Genomic DNA, 11,662 nt, shown 5'->3' on the forward strand with positions numbered 1-11,662 from the left:
AGGGTCGCGCCTGCGCCAGGGCGCCGCCGAGTAGCTGTTGTCGGCGGGGGCGCCCGCTGGCCTCGGTCGTTCAAGGCTGGTTCTTCACCTAGGTCTGACTGAAGAGCCCCGACTCTCCTCCCACCCTAAGACGAGAAAAGACTGGGAGAAAGAGCCGGCGGAACCAGCGCGACGTCTCCGAGCCGCCCGCCGCGCGCCCGGCCCGGCAGGTGGGCGAAGGGCGGGTCGCAGGGGGCGGGGCCAAGGGGCGAGGCCAAGGGGGCGGGACGAAGGGATGAACGCCGAAAGATTGGTCGCAGGCGAGGGGCGGGGCCAACGGGGCGGACGAATGGGTGGCCGGCGAGGGAGAGGGCGGAGCGAACGTACGGGGCGCAGCGTCACGGGAGCGGTTGCGATGGGCGGGGCTGATGGGCGTGGTGGGCGGGCGTGGCGCGCGCTGACGTCGCGGTCGGACACGTCGGCGGCGCGGCGGCCGGAGCCGGATGTGCCAAGATGGCTGCTGCGGCTGTCGTATCTGCGCTCATCGGTGCTGCCCGGCCGGCTTCCGCCCGCGGCTCCTGAGGGCTTGGCCCAGGGATCGCGGACGGGCCGGGAGTGAGCCCTGGCAGTCCTGTGGCGCGCCGGTGAGGGCCGGGGTCGGGCGGAGGGGAACGGCGGGGCCGGGCCCAGCCCGGAGCGGACAGCGCGTCTCCGGGTGCCGCCGGGGGGTCGGGCAGGGGCGCCGGGGGCGGGTGGGGACCCGCGGGTTCGGCTGGGGCCGTGGGGGGCCGGGCGCGCGGACCGCCTGCCGCGGGTCTGGCGCCCGCCTCGTCAGACTGAGGTGGACCCCGGAGGGAGGGCCGGCGCTGTGGCGGGCTCGACTGTGCCGACCCTTGGCTTGGCCCCGGCGGCCTGCGTGGAGGCGGTGTTGGGATGGCTGGAGGGCAGAGCGGGCCGGCAAGTTTGTGAAGAGTGCTGGCGTGTCCGGGATTTCTTCGGTTCCGCGTGTGCTTTGCTTGTGGGCTGCCGAGTGGTGTCGTCCCCGTCGGCTGAGAGGTGTCCTGCGAGCCGCGCTGGTGAGCGCACGGGCTCGCAGCGGTGGTGTCCGTCGGGAGCTCCGTGGCCGGGCGACCGAGATGTCGCGGCGGAGGCCGGCTCCTTGGTTTCACGCCGAGGCTCAGAGAGCTGTGGGACAAGATCATTACAGCTCTTGGGGCGCAGACGTTGCGGTCGCGGGTCTGCGCGCGTCACAGCCGTTTAGGATCGGTTTTCGCTGCTTCGCCTGCAGACGCTCTGAGATGGCTCGGAAGTGCCCCGAGCTGCCTCACGTGTGTGCGGACGTTAACGAGCGCAGAGCGCAGTCCGCCAGCCGCGGTGCGGCGGGAGCGAACCGGGTCACGCCTGGTGTTGCTACACTGGTGCTTGTGCAAGTTGGGCGCCGCCGGCTCCCTGCAGGTGTTCCTCCCCCGCGCTGTTTCCTGCGGTTCTGGGGGCTGTTGCCTTACAGAGATGAGGCAGGGGGCATGTTCCTGCCATTCATTCACCCTAAATAGTAGTAAGTCCCCGCATCGTCCGGAAAGCACTCTCTAGCGTAGCCTGTTGATTTTAATGATTGCTTCTTGCTCTGTAAAGCTCCTTCCTGAATGTCAGTGTGTCCTTTAGGATCATTGTCATTTTTTTAACCTTTTTTTAAAAAAAGATTTTATTTACTTATTTGACACAGAGACACAGCGAGAGAGGGAGCACAAGCGGGGTGGGGGGGGAGTGGGAGAGGTAGAAGCAGGCCTTCTGCTGAGCAGGGAGCCCGGCATGGGACTCGATCCCAGGATCCTGGGACCACGACCTAAACCAAAGGCCCATGCCTAACGACGGAGCCCCCCAGGTGCCCAGATCTTTGCCATTTTTAACAGTATTTAGACTCCCTTCTCTAAATGTGTTTGATCCTGTACGTAGGAAGGTTGGAGTTTATGGTGTCTTTGGGTGGAGTGTCCCAGAGTCTGACAGGGACATCCACACTCACAGTTGCCGTGAGGGAGATTGTAGGCAAAGGGTCGTCTCCCAGGTGCCTTCTGGCACTCCTGTGGGTTTACACACTCCTTGCTTGAGGCAGCAGCTCTGAGAGGATAGGCATGGGCTTCAGGCGTCTTGGTCCCACAGTCGGGAATTTGTATTGGAAATAGGTTGTGCTTAAGTATTTCCCAGAGATGCAAGGCGGTCTACTCGAGGGCTGGGGTTGTGAGTAATGCCTCTGTAAGAGCAGCAGCTGGTGCCTCTGAAATACTGCCTTTTTAAGTCAGGTGGCCAGAGCTTACAGGACGACTTCTGGAGGGAGTTGAGCCCCCTGGGGTCAGGAGAGAATGTTCCCGGTTGTGCAGTCGGCATACTGGTTAAAAAGCTCTCAATTTCGGGCTGGCGGGGAGGGAGTAGGGGATTCTACTCTATAGGGAAGTGAGAGCGTTTGCTTATAAAAGGGTTTTTAGTCTGGGAGTTGAGAAAATAGTTTTTAAAGAAAGTTTCTTCAAGGAAAGCATGTAAGTATAAACCTGTGAAGTTTACATTTTTGATGACATTTCCTTATTAAACAACAGTAGGGATTAAGGCATCCCAGAATCTGCTGTGGGTAGAACTTTGTAAGATAAAACGCAGAAGAAACCTTGGAAATTGTCATATTGCTTCTCTCACTTTACAGATGAAGAGACAGGGTCACAGAAAGACAGGGAGTGTGCCCAGCGCCATTCAGCTGGGTACCCAGCCTTGCTCTCCCAGTCATACCTCCGCTGGGTAATCCTCTGGGCCTCTGCCATTGTGTGGTTTTTCTTTTCTTTTCTTTTCTTTTCTTTTCTTTCTTTCTTTCCATGTGTGGTTTTTCTTTTCTTTTCTTTCTTTCTTTTTTTTTCTTTTTAAAGAAAAGCTTTAAAATGCTGCTTAGAATGGCCGAGGGTCCTCTGCTAGAGCCTTGCGAGGAGGAAGTTGTGTCTTGGAGGGTGTCCTGGGTGCCTCTGTTGCGCAGATAACAGGAAGAGGCTCTGCTTGCTCTGCTCTCAGTCTATGGAAAGCTGAGCTGTAAATGTTCTTGGTTTTGAAACAGCGGCTTATCACCCGGTGAGGTCTCCAGTGCTGATCCTAATATAGTGCATTAAATGTGAGCGAGTTTCAGCGTGCTCTTCCCCAGGAAGGTTCCCTGTTGGCCTGGGACAGGGCATGTGTGGGCAGCAGTGGTAGTTGACTAATGGATTCCTAGAACTAGTTTCCAGAGAGACATAGGAGCTTTCGTTTGTAAATAGCTGTATTTAAGAGACATTCATAAGTGCGTTCTTGTATCTGGCTGCCAGAAAGATTTCCAAGAGCATTAATGTTGTCCCTCTGCAGAAACGTGTGGGTTAGGCTCTGGAGTCCTTCTACAATATCTCCCTCTGATGTTGACTTATCCCCGTGATGGGCTGAGCTTACCCTGTTTGTTTGTGAGGGTGGTACAAGGGGGAAGGACTTACACATAGAAAGAGACAGTGACTGGGTTTTTGTCTTAAAAGTACAGGTTAACTGTTCAAGATTATGCTTAATGTATTTTATTTAGGAAAAAACCCACCCAGCAAGAAAAAATACCGTAAAGATGAGTTTGGTCCTTTGTTTTCTATAAAAGTTTTGTTGGCGCTCTATTATTGAAAATTTTTGAATGAAGTCACTTGGGCAGTTTTAAAGCTGCTTTAAGTTTACTTGGGGTTTTCATCCCGGGCATAGTTGTTACAGCTCTGCTGGGCAGAGGCCACTTGTCCTGCTGATGCTCTTCCAGCAGTCATCACACAGAAAAGGAGACCTTTTGCACGGGGGCATAAAAGGCGTTTTTATTTATTTTAGATTTTGCAGCTTGTACTACTTTGTGCTCTATAATGCTCTTTCGTTAAAATGGAAATATAAATCTTCAACTTGTGTTTTCAAGATTTGACATTAACCTGTGTGAGAAGTGTGATGTGCAGTGTTAACAGAGGAGGAGGCTCTTTCGGGGTCTGGTGGTCATTTGGGGAGTTAACCATCATACCTGGTGGTGAGACCAGCAGTGTAGTTGTATCTCATCTCTGCCTGCTCGGTGAGGGTGTCGCGGAGGCATCGGGCATTCCACGCGGGTATTCAGCTGGGTTACGAGCCGCAGAGAAGGCAGTAACTTGTGTGAAGTCAGGGAGCTCCGGGTGCGGCCTGCCTGCGTTTGCATCCCGGGCTGGTGTTGCTGCCTTCTGGCCTGCGCACTCAGCGACCCTCGCAGCAGCAGCAGCCCCTCCAGGCTGCAGTTCTGGGCGGGAGGGGGTGGGAGCAGGGACAGCAGGCCTCGGGGACCAAAGCCGCAGACTCTTGAGTGGTTTCCAGCCTCTCTCTGTTTTTTTAGTTTTCCTAATTCTGTCTGGGAATTTGAATATATGGATTTTATGCTAATTTCTTCTTTGTCTTTTTCCGTTCAGATTAAGGAAAACCTATATCCTGCTTCTTTCTGTAAGCAGCATCTAGTTGTGCAGGAGATCAGTCATGCAGCCGCCGCCGCAGGCAGCCCCGTCGGGCATGGTTGGGCCACCTCCAGCTGGGACTCCTCAGAGCATGTTCTGGTCCAACAGACCGTACAGGAGACAGGCAAATAATAATGCACCCGGAACTCCGATCACCTGCCCGCTGCAGCCCGTGACGGATCCGTTTGCTTTTAGTAGACAGGCGCTACAAAGTACATCGTTGGGCAGTTTGTCCAAAAGCAGCCCACCCCTTCCGCAAGGCCCGGCCCCACCAGCGTTCCTTCAGCACCCTGGTCTGCCTGCAGCTCACACGAATACCGGGGATACCCCCCAAGGACCAATGTCGCAGCCCAGAGCAGATGGCAGTCTGTTTTCCAGCGTGCTGACCCCTTTGGCACCATCGGATCCCGAGGGGAACAAGAGTGCCGCGGTGGCTCCCAGCTCAGAACCTGAAGCTCAGACTCTGCCACATCCTCAGTACGTTCCAGGAGCGGGTGCAGACAGTCCTCACGGGGGCCATCCACACATGAACACGCTTGGGCCCGATAGGCCCCTGAGTAGGCAGAGCCCACACGACAGTGCCACGGCATCAGCACCATCTCCGTTCTTCCCTCAGCCTCGTCAGCAAATGCCAGGGCACTGGGGAGCAGGGCAGGGAGGCGCACAACCCTCAGGTCAACATTATTGGCCCCGCCCGGAAGGACCTGTTCAGAGTGCGCTGCCCCACGCCTCCAGCGTTTCTCACTTCCCTGCTCCGTCTACCCTGCATCATGGTCCCAGCCACGAGCAGCTCAACCCGCTGGTGTCTTTGCCAGGACCCTTAGCCAGTGATGGAAGCAACGAGGCGGCCTGCCTGCAAAGTGGAAACCGTTCAGCAAATAACTTTGATCCTGAAAATGTGTTCAGGCAAAATTCTAAAGCTGGGAATATTCGGGCAAGCCAGGAGCTCAGGCCAAATCCAGGAGTGAACAAAGAGCAGTTGCCGGACCTTGCTCTCAGTAATCCCCTCACTCAGGGTAATAGCCCAGAAAGCCATTTGCACTGCCCCCCAGGGGCCGGGACCAGTCAAGCCTTGTCAGAAGCAGACTCCGGGGCGCTCTCCATGTTTTTCCAAGGAGGGGAGGCAGAAAATGAGGAGAACCTCTCATCCGAAAACACCGGCTCTGCTGGTCGGTCTGACTTCGGTGGCTTCTCCCCCAGCCTCGCACTTGGTCACCCTCCTGCACACATGGGAGCAGGCGGCATCTACCAGGCCTTTCCCAGAGGTTCCAACAGCGAGGCCACGCAGCAGCGAGGACACCCGCAACCTTACTTTTATCAGACCGCAGGCGCCCCGCCTGACCACCCCACCGCGGCAAGTGCTCCCGTGACCGCGTGGGGTGGCACACCCGGCGCAGGGGTGCACGCGGCCAGCAGCTCGCAGTCTGAGAACGTGGAAGACCTTGAATTCATTCAGAATCAGGAAGTTCTGCCAAGTGAGCCTCAGAGTTTGGACCTTTCCTCCCCCAGCGATCAGGTCAGATATGGGCCCCTGCCCGGGCCAGCAGTTCCCAGGCTCGGCGTTGTGGGCCACTCTGGGGGTGGGGGCCCAAATCTCGAGGCCCCAGATTCAGCGCCGCACCCCGTGCGGTCTGATAGTGTGTCATCCGGTTACAGCGGCAAGAGCCACAGGAATCTCCCCAGTGTAGCCAGGCCCCAAGATGTAGGCACTTTCATTCAGCAGGAAGTTGGAAAACCTGAAGATGAGTCTCCAGGGAGTTTTTTTAAGCAAATTGATTCTTCTCCCGTGGGAGGAGAGACAGACGAGACCACTGTGAACCAGAGTCACCACGGCAGCCTGTCCCAGCCCTCAACCCCAAGTCCCCCAAAACCCACTGGAATATTTCAGACAAGTGCAAATAGTTCTTTTGAACCAGTGAAATCCCACTTAGTTGGAGTCAAACCCATCGAGGCCGATCGCGCCAACATGGTGGGTGAGGTGAGAGGGGCCATTGCCCACCAGAAGCAGCGCAGACCCGCTGCTGCCCCGCCTGACACCTCCCCCGGCAACCTGGAGCAGCCCCCGGACAACATGGAGACCCTGTTCATGCTCCAGGCCTGTTCTACCCCCTTTTCTGTACCTGCGGAGCCGGGGCACGGGCTCGTGCACACCGGGGGACCACCCCTGGAAATTCTGCCCCTGGCAGCCGAGAAAAGGCCTTTGGCCAGAAGCCAGGGGGTTGTGAAGTGTGAGAGCCCAGTGACGACGTTGTGGGCGCAGAACGAGTTGCCAGATTTTGGAGGCAACGTCCTTCTAGCTCCAGCTGCTCCTGCGCTGCACGTGCCTGTGAAACCGCAGCCGTCGGAAGTGATTCAGCCTCCGGATGAGGGCGTGTCCGCTCCGCAGTCCCGGCAGCCAGGCTCCGGCCTTCTGCAGAGTGGGGACAGCACTGGTGCTTCTGAGAACCTCGAGAACCCTCCCAAGATGGGAGAAGAGGAGGCCCTCCCATCCCAGGCAAGTTCTGGCTATGCCAGTCTCTTATCCTCGCCACCCACTGAATCTTTGCAGAACCCACCAGTCTTGATTGCCCAGCCCGATCGAAGCTATAATTTGGCTCAGCCCATTAATTTTTCTGTGTCCTTACCGAGTCCTAATGAGAAGAATCAGCCCTGGAGAGATGCTTTGGTCGGGGATAAACCCTCAGCAAGCAGCTGGGCTCTGGGGGGGGACTCTGGAGACAGCGCCCCTATGTCTGGGAACACAGCCGGCCCTCTCACCCGCTCGCCTTTGCCTAACAATTTTGCGCACAGTGGTTTTCCACAAGTTCCTGGTACTTCAGAAATAGTTTCTAATCAACCTGCTACTTCGCTGGTTCAGCCACCACCTCATCCAGTTCCAAAGAACTTGGTTTCAGAAAGCCAAAATACTGACAACGCAGAGAACGGTCTTCCCGAGTTGGTTAGTGGCCCTGCTGGAAGCACAGGCGTGACGTTGGTGCCGCCTGCGAACACTGCCACGGCACCCGCTGGTCATAAGGCAGATCGCTCCAGTCATCGAGAAGAAACTTCTGGAGCCCTAGACTTCACACTCAGTAGGACTTTGGAAAGTCCTCTAAGAGTGTATAGCCCACCCCGTTCTGACGGCTCCGCGTGTCAGCACGCCGCCAGCAGTCATCCGAGGCCACCTGGGCCAGGGCCACATAACTCAGACCATTTCTACCAACAGGTGATGAAAGACACTCAGGACCAGCGTGGCCTCGAGAGAGCCCAGCAGGAGCCAGCACCGCCTCCTCCACAAGGGCCCAAACCTACATGTTCAGAACCTTCAGACCCAGGAAGTCCACCTGTGCAGGGACAGCCCCAAAACTCGGTCCCACCACCCCCAAGTCCAGCTCCGGCTGACACAGGTCAGCCGCTGCCACCCCGGCCGCCTCGGTCCTCCAGCGCATCGGCCGTGTCCGCCAGCTCGAGCCAGGCAGCCGTGCGGTCAGACCAGCACTGGCTACAGCCGCCTGCTCCAGACTTGGCGTCTTACTACTATTACAGACCGCTGTACGATGGCTACCAGTCCCCTTACCCCTCACCGTACCCGCTGGAGCCTGGCGCGGCCCCCCTCTATTACCAGGTACGATCAAGCTCTCGCACTTGAACCTTGCGACCAGTGGTTCCTTTCTCTTGAGTTGTGGGCCATGGTGGGCTTCTGTTGCTCGGTTCGGAAGTAACCCATAGTGCCACCACCGTGCCGAGTGCTGGCTCCAGGCACCGTGGCGGGGGACAAGCGTGCCTCTCACAGATGCCCAACGCGGCCCGTCTCTTGGGAGTTTACTCTGCACGGCTGTGTATTGCATCGTAAGGGGTACCTGATTATTTATTTCACACGGTATCCTCCAACTCCCATGGCTGAGAAGCCGTCTGTCTCCTGTCCCAGCGGCGGCTTCTCTGTGGAGAAGCTTTGGGAAACCGGGATAGCCCCTGCGAGCTTCAGCGTGGTTTTGGCGTGAAACACCTACCTGGCGAGTCGCAGGGACGTGTAGTCTTTGAGGTCCCTCTTTGAGAATAAAAATATTTAGAGGTAAAAGTTAGGTCTGGAATGTCATCCTAGTGAAACAGCCACGGGGGATGAAATGCCATAGACTCTGAGGCGTCCGGTGGCCCCAGCAGCGGGGTGGGGGCGGCTGCTGTGCTGTGCGGAAGCCTCAGCCTTCACGGTGGCATGTCCCGGCGCGTGAACCTTGCTGCGGTTGGGTTCTGCCCGGCCTGTGTTGCTCTGAAGCGCGTGCTTCGAGCACAAACATTGGATCGCTGTCTATCTCATCACGTCTAGTCCCAGCCCAGCATCACCCAAGGTTAGCCGAGTTCAAAGGAGTGTGGGCTAGAGGTTTGGAAAGCACGGTCCTCCTGGGCAGGGGCGGGTGGCCATCCTGGGCTCTCGTAGTCAGAGATGGATGGGGTTGGGCCAGGCGGCAGCCCCCAGTGACAGGAGGCTTGGGTCTCCTTTGTGGGCTTTGAGCATCTTTGGGAATGTATGAAGAGCGCACAGCTAACCACCAAGAGCAGCAAATCCTAAATTCTGGAAGGAGCCCGTAGGACTCCTGTTGCCACACATGGAAATTGACTTCCAGTGCGCCCAGAGCCCGGGGGGCTGGCAGAGTGTGAGGGGGCCAGCGTACCTGCTTTGGGTCCTTTGTGCAGCGGCTACGTGTGCGTCCCGGGAGCTCCAGCCAGAGCCCGGCGTCACCTCTGGGAGCCTGCTTCCTGGTGCCCTCCAGCCTTGTCGCCGCAGCCTGCAGCAGTGGTCAGGAATAAGTCCGTTTTACGTGATTCCTCCTCTTTTGCCGGGTGATGGCAGAGAGTCAGGCTCGTAGCCCAGAGGGCTGGTTCCATCTCCTGCCGGGATCGCTTCATTCCTGCCCCCGGTCTTCGCACGGCCGCCCCTTAGAGACAGAGCCGTGGCCGTTCATCGGTCTGTAATGGGGCTGAAAGCCTCAGGAGAGGAAAACGTGATCCTCTCTGGAAGGCTTCCTGGAGCTCGGGGACACACTGAGGTGGGACCCTGGGGAGTTTGCTTACCTAAGATGGCATCTGAAACAGCACAAACTTGGGGGGTCACAGCACCTCCACATTCGAGACCTCGGGGACCAGAAGCCCAGTGGGGCCCTCTAGAGTCTCCGTGGCTCTGTAGGGGCTGCCCACTGACACACTGGCCATCTGCTGAGCAGGCCCAGGACGGTCCCTTTGAGGAGGATCCTGCCGCCCACCGGCGGCCACAGTTTTCGGACTGTAGGCTTTCTGTTTTGCATGAAGGAAGCCCCACATCCAGTGCTTCTCCTGGAGGGCCATCCCCGGTGCCATTTAGAGCTGGTGCCAGTGGCTTGATGCGTTGTCTCTTTACTGGTCTCTGATGTTACGCACATCCTTCTTCCAGCAGGACGTCTACGGCCTGTATGAGCCCAGGTACAGGTCCTACGACAGCACGGCGTCTGCCTACGCTGAGAACTACCGCTACTCCGAGCCTGAGCGACCCAGCTCCCGAGCAAGTCACTGCTCAGACCGGCCGCCTGCCAGGTGATGGGCCCCGTGGTCCTGGCTGTGGGAGTAACGCGGTGCCCTGGGAAAGACGGCGCTCGTGAAGAGTTGTATCGGCGTGTTTCTTCTGTGTGTAATCGGCACGGCCAGAGCGCACGGGCACTTTGGAATGGGACAAAGCCCTCCCCTGCGGCCATGCTGTGCGGTCAGCCAGCACTGGGGCGGGCAGACCCTCGGCGGGGTCCTCTCGGGGCCAGCTGGTCACCCCACTGCCAAGGCACGCACGGCTCTGGCGTTCGGCTGCCGGGGTGTTCGGGGCCCTTAGACCGTGGCAGCTTTGCCCTCGCACTGAGCCTCTGCTGCGCCTCTAATCACAGACGTGCTTGATTCTTCGGCCAGGACGCCTGTCCACGTCCCTTTCCCAGCGCTGCCCCCTGTGCTGGAGGCCCCCGCACACCTCTGTCCTGCTCTCTCTTGCTGACCAGGCACATCTCGGCTGTGGGATTATAGATGAGGGGTTCTTTCTTTCTTTCTTTCTTTCTTTTCTTAAGGTCTGTTTATTTGAGAGAGAGCAAGAGTGCAGAGGGAAGGGCAGGGGGAGGGAGAATCTCAAGCAGATTTCCTGCTTGAGCGTGGAGTCCGACGCAGGGCTTGACCTCATGACCCTGAGATCGTGACCTGGGCTGAGATCAAGAGTCGGATGCTTAACCAGCCGAGCCTCCCAGGTGCGCCTGGATGAGGGATTTTGAAAGATCCCTGACTTAGCCAAGCAGGACCTCAGCGGGTCCCGGGGCTCCCACTCAGAGCCGCGGGTAGAGCCACAAGGAGCAGCAGGCCTGTTCCCAGTGCGGTGTTGCTGCCTGCCTTCCAGAGCCTTCCCCCATGCTCGCCCATCGTCAGGTTAGGGGGGTATGAGTCGGGGGTAGGTTTTGCTACCGGAGTACGTGGCTTCTTGAACTTGTAATAGAGGAGGTCCGATCGCTGATAGAGACCTCATGCGTGCGCTCCCTTTCAAAATCTTGGGGTCCTGTTGCTGGTCCTTGGGGTCCTTGATAGCTTGTCTGCAGATGAGGTTCTGTCTCCGTGAGCCTTTGCCTTTTGAGCTGCCCTCTCCGTGCACCACTGACCTGCACATGGCCCAGCCTTCTAGGAACTTATGTAAGAGAGTTCCCGAGGGGTTAGCTCTTGGATAAGCACCTGGAAGGAGAGGTTTGAGGTTAAGTATTCTGACTCAGGGAAAGCCGCGGGCAAGTGATTCCTAGAACCCCGTAGGCATGGAGGAGGGCACGGCCAGGGTACATCTCGCCATCCCGGTTCCTGTCTGCTTGCCCACCTGCAGGTTAACATGGAACCTCATTCTGAGACTCTGAAGGTGGCCCCATGCCCTTAAAAGTCACCCAACCAGAGGCTGGGCCAGGTTGCACAGGAGTGGTCCCGTCCCATCTCACAGTGTCTCTGTCCTCCTGTTGTCTTCACTGCTCTCCTGTGCTGGCTCCGTAGAGCAGCCTGTCCTTCCTGCCCTGCTTTGGTTGGCAGATGTGTGTGCATGTGCATATGTACTCGTGCCTGGCGTGAGCACGTCCCTGCACGAACGTGTCTTTCATTTTTGTGGCTATCTTTGCTGGTGGATGAATGGGCTTGGTTGGTGAGGGCAGCGAGGAGGTGGTGTGCTCTTGGTTCTGCCC

At 57.7% G+C, this 11,662-nt stretch overlaps 1 protein-coding gene across 3 annotated transcripts in view; it reads left to right on the forward strand.

Moving 5' to 3' along the window:
- Positions 1 to 536: 536 nt before the first annotated feature.
- LOC111145547 (SEC16 homolog A, endoplasmic reticulum export factor) overlaps positions 537 to 11,662 on the forward strand; it is a 32,084-nt gene continuing 20,958 nt past the window's right edge. The window contains exons 1-4 of one of the 3 annotated variants that reach the window (XM_022500468.1): positions 539 to 623; positions 4,431 to 6,966; positions 7,678 to 8,076; positions 9,877 to 10,016. In XM_022500468.1, coding sequence (XP_022356176.1) covers positions 4,495 to 6,966; positions 7,678 to 8,076; positions 9,877 to 10,016 — 3,011 coding nt within the window. In that variant the 5' untranslated portion in view covers positions 539 to 623; positions 4,431 to 4,494. Of the gene's footprint in view, positions 624 to 4,430; positions 8,077 to 9,876; positions 10,017 to 11,662 lie in introns of all 3 variants that reach the window. The other 2 variants (XM_022500467.1, XM_022500466.1) reach the window with 2 other exon arrangements.

This window comes from Enhydra lutris, unplaced genomic scaffold, assembly GCF_002288905.1.
Source record: "Enhydra lutris kenyoni isolate GAN:26980312 unplaced genomic scaffold, ASM228890v2 scaffoldscaffold13, whole genome shotgun sequence".
Classification (NCBI taxonomy): domain Eukaryota; kingdom Metazoa; phylum Chordata; class Mammalia; order Carnivora; family Mustelidae; genus Enhydra; species Enhydra lutris.